General features: G+C 44.9%; 1 protein-coding gene across 1 annotated transcript; it reads left to right on the plus strand.

The window, feature by feature from the left end:
- The first annotated feature begins 1,148 nt into the window (after positions 1-1,148).
- On the plus strand, positions 1,149-9,981 carry ELOF1 (elongation factor 1). The gene is made up of 4 exons (XM_069947152.1): positions 1,149-1,253; positions 6,021-6,145; positions 6,917-6,987; positions 7,506-9,981. The coding sequence occupies exons 2-4, from the start codon at positions 6,030-6,032 to the stop codon at positions 7,568-7,570; spliced, it is 252 nt and encodes an 83-aa protein (XP_069803253.1). The 5' UTR covers positions 1,149-1,253; positions 6,021-6,029; the 3' UTR covers positions 7,571-9,981.
- Positions 9,982-10,183: the final 202 nt, after the last annotated feature.

The raw sequence follows: 10,183 nt of genomic DNA on the forward strand, positions 1-10,183 counted from the left end.
CGAATGGCGTAAAAACACATACCCCCCAAATAAAAGAAATGCGTTTTTTTATTTCAATTTCATCACACTTTGAATTTTTTTCTGGTTTTGCAGTGTACTTTATGCAAAAATTCAGCCTGTCATTGCAAAGTACAATTAGTGACGCAAAAAATAAGGGTTCATCTGGGTTTCTAGGTGCAAAAATTCAAGTGCTATGGCCTTTTAAGCACAAGGAGGAAAAAACGAAAATGCAAAAATTTAAATTGGCTCGGTCCTCTAAGGGTTAAAGGGGAATTTATCACTTGGAGTGGGCGTTGGGTGGCAGGCGATGTGGCAAAAATTCTGCCAGCAGGCTGTCCGTTCAGGTGCGCACGGGAGATGAGTTTCTTCCGATTCTGTGTTTGTCTGTACAGTAAGTGTATGTAGCCAAAGGCCAGGCCGGAGGAACTACTGTCTTCTGTGCGTGTCCAAATGGACGTACAGCTGGCAGGAGTTATAAATGGACGTACAGCTGGCAATAACGATAAAGGGAGTTAGGTAATCAGCTGCTTCCCTTCATAAATAGCGCCACATCCGTCTTCATGTTGTGTGCGGTATTACGTCTCCATTCACTGTAAAGAATACAATTTGCAGTACCTCACACTACCTGAGGACAAGAGGGGTGCTGTTTCTGGAAGATAGCAACCAGGTTGTTTTTATTCTTGGATAAACCCTTTAAGAGGTTAAAGAGTCGCCACAGTATAGGTTGATGCTATTAAAATAAATATTATTAGCCTATACATGAAGCTCCTGCGTACATGAATGGCGCTGATAAATAATACAGCCATGGAGGCGGCCACTGCACAGCTTGAGGTGGGTGACAACAGATAACAATAGCTTGTAGACTTTCATGTCTGACTCACTAGCTACTATTTCAACTCAGGCTCCGGTCTTGCCTCATGCTTTAGGCCTCCTTAGCAACCAATCACGCTAAGCAACCGCACGCACCCATGACGTAACCTCCGTCCAATCAACGGCGACATATCTTTTCCTCCCTACCAATCACACCCCGCATTATCTAGTGATGATTGACGCGTCGTATGATCCAATGGGAGGTCGCCGCTAAGTGGTCCAATCAGAAAACAGAAGGGGAGGAACAACGTTTGTAAGGTGAAAGCTGATTGGCTACTTACCGGAAACAGGAAGTGTAGACGGCCAGAGGGGATTTCCTGTTACACTCATTGCTGAGTAGAAACGTGAGGGAGGAGACACGAAGTATCCGGCGGGAAGCAGAGGTGATTATTATTATCATGGTGTATTGTAATCTTATTATGGCGCCGCCGGGGATATATATATATATATATATATATATATATATATATATATATAACAGGTACGGAGCATAGTGTACGGGCATATGGCGGCTGTAGTATCACTGGTATACAGTATAGCGAGCAGATGGGCACTGGCTTCTCCTCAGCGATAAAACGATCGATAAAATGATTTTTCGTATTAACACTACTACTTGCAAGAAGAGCGCCACCCCTGGTTATGTGTGGTATTACAACTCTACTTCAGTGCAATACAGCCAAACCAGGAGTAGGGAACCTTGGCTTTCCAGCTGTTGCTAAACTACAACTCCCATCATACCTGGACAGCCAAAGCTACATCTGGAGTGACATCCCTGACCTAAACTGAGAGGGGAAGTAATAAAAACACAGAAAATAACATTTTCCTTCCTTCCCCTTCTCCTCCCCCCATGTACTATTATATTCTACCTTCATAAAACATATGAGGGGACATTTTTTACATAATAACACAATATAACGTTTTTCCAACTGATTTTAGCCTGTAGAGCCTGGTTCACACTGCGCTTTTGTTTACATCCCTAACATGTGCTTCCTTTTCAAGTCTATAAGACATATATATGTAAAAGTGGATATATATATATATATATATATATATATATATATATATATATATATATATATATATATATATATATATATATATACACACACACACACACACACACACACACACACACACACACACACACAGTGGTACCTTGGTTTAAGAGCGTTTTGCAAGAAGAGCTCACAGTTTTTCAAAATTGTGACTTGGTTTAAGAGCATTGCTTTGGTTTAAGAGCTCCTGGTATTGGGTGGGAGCGTGAGTGGGGGAGGGGCATGGTCTGCATAGCGGGGTCTACAGCTCTGTACTCTGACCCAGGAAGTCTCCCTCACCTTCCACTTTATAGCAGATCCACTTCAGGCTGGGGCTTGCATCAGGGGACAGGACTGTGGGGGTAATCTCTTTATAGCTTTAACCCCTCTCTCCCCGGACAGAGAGTGCTGCATGTATGTGCCCACATCTGCCCTGCTCATTCCTTCATGCTCCCTGCAGTCTCTATCAGTCCTTGTGTTTCCCATCCTCTCCATTCCTGCTATAATGTGCTTGCACTCACACTCAGCTATACACACTGCTGCTATAATGATTATAAAATGATTTTTGGGGGTGTGGAACCAATTGTCTACATTTCAATGATTTCTTATGGGAAAATTTGCTTTGGTATAAGAGTGGATTTGGATTACAGGCACGGTCCCGGAACAAATTATGCCCGTAATCCAAGGCACCACTGTATATGTACACAGCTTTTTTTTGACACGGTTTTGTGTATGTCAATATTAAAGGAGTACTCCAGCTGCCTTCTATATAAATATATATAATAGACCCAATTCTTAAAGTGACACTGTCACCCCCTTAGTGCATTCTGACATCTCTACACAGGTGTAAAGGGTAAATTTAGTGTTTTTCATATCTTATTTCATATCATACGTCATGGTGCTTGTTCAAGTAAAAAGTGTCCTTTTATCAACTGCAGATTGTATTAAGTGGGCGTGGCCTCGCGGCACTAGCGCCACATAACCCCGCCCACAACGGCACGGTTGGCCCCGCCCCCTTGACGCCCATTGGATGTCCAACGTAAAGGGGGTGGAGTCTAGACCTTTCGGCCAGCCTGTTCCAATGGCCGGCGAGGGGGCGGGGCCAATTGTGCCGTTGTGGGCGGGGTTATGTGGCGCTAGTGCCGCGAGGCCACGCCCACTTAATACAATCTGCAGATGATAAAAGGACACTTTTTACTTGAACAAGCACCATGACATATGATATGAAATAAGGTATGAAAAACACTAAATTTACCCTTTACACCTGTGTAGAGATGTCAGAATGAACAAAGGGGGTGACAGTGTCACTTTAAAGAGGAACTGTCAGTAGGTTAGATGAATCTATCCTGCTGCGAGCCCCCCGTACACTGGGCATGCTGTGGAGGAGGGTATGTGTCTTACCTTCTTTCTCGGCACTGGTCCTAATCTGTTAGTCGGTGTAATTTTTGGTCGGGAGCACTGCCCCACACCCACAGCATCATCCCGCCCACCTACTCCGTTGATTATCATGGAGCAGGCAGGCTGAATGATGGTGTGGGGGCAGGGCAGTGCTCCCGGCCAAAGATTAGGCCAACTAAAAACCCTATTCCACGGTCCGACAGTGAGTAGCAAACGAGCGCTGTCATCGCTCATTTGCTCCTCGTTCCCCGCTCGCTGCCGCCGCTATTCCACGTGGCAGCAGCGAGCGGGTGAGTCCGGGGGGGGGGGGCGGGGGAAGTTGTGGGGGGGCTGCCCGGGTGATCGCTGATCGTCCGGGCAGCCCATAGGATATAGCAGCGGTCTGCTGCCGCTCTCCTATTCCACGGAGCGACTGTAGCAGATCGCTGCTATATAAGTCGTTTGTCTTCAAGACTTCAACGATCAGCCGACATGAACAATGTCGGCTGATCGTTGCCTCCTATTCCACGGGACGATTATCGTCCGTAACGGCCGATAGTCTTTCCATGGAATTGGGCCTTAAGTGTCAATTTACAAAGAAAGATTATCTGACAGATTATCTGCCAAAGATTTGAAGCCAAAGCCAGGAACAGATTTATGACCTGATCTTTATGACCTGATCTCTGTCTATAGTCTTCTCCTGGCTTTGGCTTCAAATCTTTGGCTGATAATCTTTCTGTGTAAATGGACCGTTACAGCGCTGGACACATACCTTCCTTCTCAGCGTCCTGGGCGCTATAGGGGTCTAGATTCATCTAGCCTGCTGATAGTTCCCCTTTAACTCACAGCGATCTTTATATTTTGTTTATAAGGACAGAAAATCGTGCAAATATAAGGACAGCCGTATGTAAAAACATTTAATAAAGCCAATCCCCTGTTTAACCCCTTAGCGACCCATGACGTATCTAATACGTCATGGCGCCGCGGGGGGTGTTCAGAGCGGGGTCCCGCCGGGACCCCGCTCTGAACGGCGCTGATCCCGGCTGACACGTGCAGCCGGGCAGTGCCTCTGTTAGCCGGCGCGGGTCCCGTTGCCGTGCCGGCTAATTAAGCACTTCAATGCAGCTGTCAAACCTGACAGCTGCATTGAAGGGCTTCAGACCTCACGTCCCTGGTGTCTAGTGGGTCGGATCTCCCCCCGCGATGCGATCGCGGGGGGGAGATCCGTTCTTCTGGCCGTGCCGGGCCTCAGCGTCGGAATGACGCTGATCCCGGCTCGGCAGTAGATTGCTATGGCCTGCAGCAGGCCATAGCAATCTATGACCGATCTCATGGATCTTTGCTGTGTATATACAAGTCCCCCAGGGGGGCTTCTAGTCCATGTAAAAAAAAAAGTAAAAAAGTGTTTTTATTAATAAAAAATCCCCTCCCCTAATAAAAGTCCAAATCACCCCCCTTTTCCCATTTTATAAATATAAATTAATTAATAAATAAATAAATAAACATATTTAGTATCGCCGCACGCGTAATCGCCCGAACTATTAATTAATCACATTCCTGATGTCGCACGGTAAACGGCGTCAGCGCAAAAAAATCCCAAAGTGCCAAATTGCGCATTTTTGGTCATATCAAATCCAGAAAAAATGTAATAAAAAGCGATCAAAAAGTCGTATATGCGCAATCAAGGTACCGGTAGAAAGAACGCATCATGGCGCAAAAACTGACACCTGACACAGCCCCATAGACCAAAGGATAAAAGTGCTATAAGCCTGGGAATGGAGCGATTTTAAGGAACGTATATTTGTTAACAATGGTTTGAATTTTTTACAGGCCATCAGATACAATATAAGTTATACATGTTATATATCATAGTAATCGTAACGACTTGAGGAACATGCATAACAAGTCAGTTTTACCATAGGGCGAACGGCGTAAATGCAAAACTCCCCGAAATCAAAACAAATTAGTTTTTTTTTTCAATTTGACAGCGCAAATGATTTTTTTCCGGTTTCACAACATATTTTATGGAAAAATAATGCCTGTAATTGCAAAGTACAATTGGTTTCGCAAAAAATAAGCGCTCATATACGTCTCTAGGTGAAAAAATGCAAGCGCTATGGACTTTTAAACATAAAATGTAAAAAGCAAAAGCGCAAAAACGAAAATTGGCTTGGACCTTAAGGGGTTAAACACAGTAAAATGGAGCCTTAATCCTAGTGGGAACCCAACAAAAGGCAGGTGCAAGTCACGGCCTGACTGTGAGTCACTTTATGCCGTCAGAGAAGTGGTCAGGCTAAGGCTTGTGTGAAACCGACCTGACTGGATCTGATATATTACACTTAGTTTTACAGTCTCCTGGCACTCAGCTGGCCGGGGCAACTAAGATCCATGAGTTCCTGCAACTGCCTGAAATTCACATGATCGTCAGGATGGGAAGCCGTATCACTACCACTAGGGCCCAATTATTACACAGAGCGATATCTGCCAGTTCAGGCCAATCCTGGCAGATATTGCTCCATGTAGTACAGACAAGAATCAGCCAAGGAGCCAATCAGCAGTTCATAATTGTTTTTCAACATGCCGACCGTACATCACTTCATGTAATAGCGATGCACGGCCTCATGTAATAGCGATGCACGGATCCATGTGCCTCATGGTAACTCATGCTCTGGGTTAATCAGGCCGTTAATCAGGCCGTCGATTTTAACCCCCCCCTTTTTTTTTCTTTTCTTTTTGCAGTTGTAGAAAATGGGACGCAGAAAGTCAAAGAGAAAGCCTCCACCTAAGAAGAAGATGACGGGAAATCTAGACACCCAGTTCACATGTCCATTCTGTAACCACGAGAAATCCTGCGACGTAAAGATGTAAGATGAAATGTATGATGTGGTAATCTAGGTAACGCTCTGTGTACCAATCACATGGTCGCACAATTTTTTTAAAGAAATATTTGGTCTTTTTATTTGGGTTTTACTCTAGTCAAAAAAAAGAGACCAAACACAGGAAAGACCCCTGTTCATCCTGCAGGTTATATATCTGCTGAGGGCAATTAATAATTTTTGGTTATTATATTATCAGCTCGGCAGCTTACCAGCAGACAATGCTCTTTGTTATGTAACAATTCAGTCAATATGTCACTGAGTGGTTACAGAGGTTTTGGTGCTGTGCGACAGGAGAGCTGACCATACAATGCAAGCACCCCCAGGATTCTCTGCAACTGAATGTGGAGGCGCAGCAGCTATACACATGGACAACGGAGTGAGAGACACCTAGTGGCTATATGTATAATGTTGATTTAAAGGGCAACTATCAGCAGGTTAGACTAATCTAACATGGGAATGGCACTGCGGATGAAGGTAACAGACGTACCTTCATCCTCAGCGCCCTCTGCCTACTAGGGAGCTATCAGCAGGTTAGATTAGTCTTAACCTGCTGATCGCTCCCCTAATCTTAGAGCACAAAACAAGAGTATACTTTAAAGCTGCTTCTATTCACAACCCGTTGACTTCTTTATTTTACCTTCTCACATTGTTGCCTATTTAATACTTAAAGTAAGATCCACAGCTGCATTTGCACCCATAATCCCCCCCTATATTGTAGGGAGGACAAGCCATTAATCCATTTTCTTCTTACCACAGGGACAGAGCCCGGAATACGGGGGTCATCTCCTGCACTGTATGCCTGGAGGAGTTCCAGACCCCCATAACATGTATCCTTTACTTGGAACCATTGCGTTGCTTATATTACCCATGTTGTGGACTAGACACCTGCTAGAACAGAGGTAGGGAACCTTGGCTCTCCAGCTGTTGCAAAACTACAACTACCGTCATGCCTGGACAGCCAAAGCTGTGGCTGTCCTGACATGATGGAAGTTGTAGTTTTCCAACAGCTGGAGCACCAAGGTTCCCTACCCCTGCACTAGAATATAGGAGCACCTCAGTGTGCAGTGTCCTGCTGGGATAGCATTACTTATCCACTGGGAGTTTTCCATGGAGGGTCCTGAGGATAATCCTGATAAAGAGCTTTTCTGGGCTTGGTATCATGTTACCCATCCTTAGTTTATAATCTAATCCTAATCTCTGACCAGATACACCACCATAAGCATTTGACCATAGAAGACCTATGTAGTTACTCTCTGTAGTGGTGACACTTGGCTCCCAGGATCCTCTCCTGCCAGTTCTGTCTATGTTTTGCCAGTTTTTTTTTTTCCTTCACTCTTCTTTCCAGATCTTTCAGAACCGGTGGATGTTTATAGTGACTGGATCGATGCTTGTGAAGCAGCTAACCAGTAGCATCGTGCCAGGAGGGTGGTCTTATCAATCCGTACTAGATACCCTCTGTATATTGGCCTGAATTTCTTACCTGACTTCCTGAGGACAACGATCAGAGAGTTCCCTGGTGGCATCAGGATTGGGACCTTGAAGACTTTACCTATGAATAAGCGCACAACCTTGGCTGCTAGCGGCTGATCCTCAAGGGCCGTATTAGACCAGCGGATTTAATGGGTGCTTTAGGTTTAATTTACTTTTTATTTTTCTCTCCCTAGTGATTATTACTCAGTGCTTATTTATGTACGTATAGGGGAACTATCAGCAGGTTAGACAAATCTAGCCTGCTAATATGTCCCTACTGCACAGGAGACGCCAAGGAGGAAGGTTATGTGTTACACATGGGGAGCACTGCCTACCCCCATAGTGATGATATGGCCCCGGCTGACCCAGCCCTCTCTAATTATAGTTAATGGAGGGGGCGGATTGGCGCTATGGGGATAGGCAGTGCTCGTAACTGGTACCCCAGTGCTCCTAATGGTCTTACTGGACCGGGAAGCACGTGACTAACAGCACCGAGGAGGAAGGTAAAACCCATACCTTCCTCCTCAGCGTCTCCTGTGCAATAGGAACATGTCATCAGGTTAGATTTATCTAACTTGCTGATAGTTCCCCTTTAAACCCTGGTCACCCATCAGAGTTGCATCATTCACAACCAGAGCTGTGAACAAGGCTCTGAAGGGTGCCACATCTGTACCACAGCATACTGCAGCTATTATGGATGAGACACTATATTTCCATGTGACTGGACTACATGTAATGTCACATCTTAAAGGGATTATCCAAACTTAAAAAACCATGGTCACTTTCTTCCAGAAACAGCACCTCTCGTGTCCTCAGTTTGGGTGTGATATTGCAGCTCAGTTCCATTGAAGCGAATGGAGCTAAATTGTAATACCACACACAACCTGAGGACAGGGGTGGCGCTGTTTGTTTTTTGGTAAGAAAGTAGCTATTTTTTTTTTCTAATTCTGGAGACCTCCCCCCCTATAATGCAGACTTTGCTGTAGAGCATTGCATATGTTCGTGTTCACACTACATTTCCCTTGGTACACATCGGAGCATATTAGATTATATCGCATCAGCTCTGGGTGTGACTGGAGTAGATGTCATCATGTAACACATGACAAGGAAAAAAAAAAGTATTTGTAAATGTATTTAAAGGCTGCGTCTCACATTAAGGGTATTTCCCTCAATTTGATGTTAACACTGCTGCTCCGGACTCTTCTCACATCATTCTCTATCAGCACAAACCTATGTGATAAAGAATTGCCGTGACCCCAGTGCCATCACCAACCTATGTATCAATCACCTTGTCAGTGTAGCCAATGTTTGTATAGTATAGAGACTGGAGTTTAATGGAATATGAAGCTTTTCTTATAGCCGAGGTTGGGAACCTTGGCAGACTATAACTCCCAGCATGCCTGGACAGACAAAGCTAAAGCTGTGGCCGTCCAGGCATGATGGGTGTTATAGTTTTGCCACACCTGTAGAGTCAAGGTTCCCTACCTCTGCCTTATAGGATATCGGCTTTGTTCTCAGTTGCATTGAAGAATCCACAGATTAGAATGCAGTCTTCCCAACCCCAGCTGATGGCTGTCAGGGCATGCTGGGAGGTGTAGTTTTGGGACAGCTGGAGTGCTATGGGTTGGGGAACACTGTTAGGTTAGCTTAGGGGTAGTGAACCTTGGCTCTCTTTAGCTGTTGCAAAACTACAACTCCCATCATGCATGGACAGCCAAAGCTTCGGCCATCCAGGCATGATGGGAGTTGTAGTTTTGCACCAGCTGGAGAGCCAAGGTTCACTACCCCGCCTCTAGCACACCCCAGACATTAGTATGAATAAACTGTAACCCAGCCTGTATATCAGGGATGTCAAACTCAGGCCCTCCAGCTGTTGCAAAACTGCAAATCTCATAATGCCTGGGCAGCCAAAGCTTTAGCTTTGGCTGTCCAGGCATGATGGGAATTGTAGTGTTGTAACAGCTGCAGGGCCTGAGTTTGACACGTTTGCTGTATATCATGTAGTAGTACAAAAGTGATAATGTACGATACACATGTGCCCGATAGTAATGTAAGGTGGGGGGCGGCCATGATTGTGCTGGACCCCTCCCCACTTCTTACAAAGGAGCGAGTAGTATGGATCCCCCTCTGTGCAGAGAGGCAGAAGGTGAGACCCGCCATACTGTACACCTTTTCTATTGTATATACCTTATCAATCCTGAGCTGTTACTGGATTAGAAATTATGTAATTTTTTTTTTTTATTTTGTAGATAATTGATGCAGTGTGTAATCACAGAGCAGCACAGACCTGTTACCACTTTCATTTAAAAGTGACTTTTTTTTTTTTTAATAAAACAGAGGTATGACATGAATTGCAGTGTGCTGTTCACCAAGGTTGTCTCATCTGGGTGGGAGTCTTGTTAAAGAGAAACAGCAGGTTTGTACATACCCACATGTTGATGGGTACCTGTAGCTGGATAATTGGCGAGTCCGCTGATGCTCTTACTTTTGTCTACTGTGCCATTTTCCAGTAGTAGGATGGAGAACCTTTGGCCCTCCAGCTACTACAAAACT

This window comes from Dendropsophus ebraccatus, chromosome 1, assembly GCF_027789765.1.
Source record: "Dendropsophus ebraccatus isolate aDenEbr1 chromosome 1, aDenEbr1.pat, whole genome shotgun sequence".
NCBI lineage: Eukaryota > Metazoa > Chordata > Amphibia > Anura > Hylidae > Dendropsophus > Dendropsophus ebraccatus.

Bases quoted from the DNA above. Each gene is read 5' to 3' on its own strand.
- ELOF1 (XM_069947152.1), top strand. From the start codon at position 6,030: ATGGGACGCAGAAAGTCAAAGAGAAAGCCTCCACCTAAGAAGAAGATG. The intron at 6,146-6,916 runs GTAAGATGAAAT...TTCTTACCACAG, and splicing joins AAATCCTGCGACGTAAAGAT to GGACAGAGCCCGGAATACGG. The intron at 6,988-7,505 runs GTATCCTTTACT...TCTTCTTTCCAG, and splicing joins GTTCCAGACCCCCATAACAT to ATCTTTCAGAACCGGTGGAT.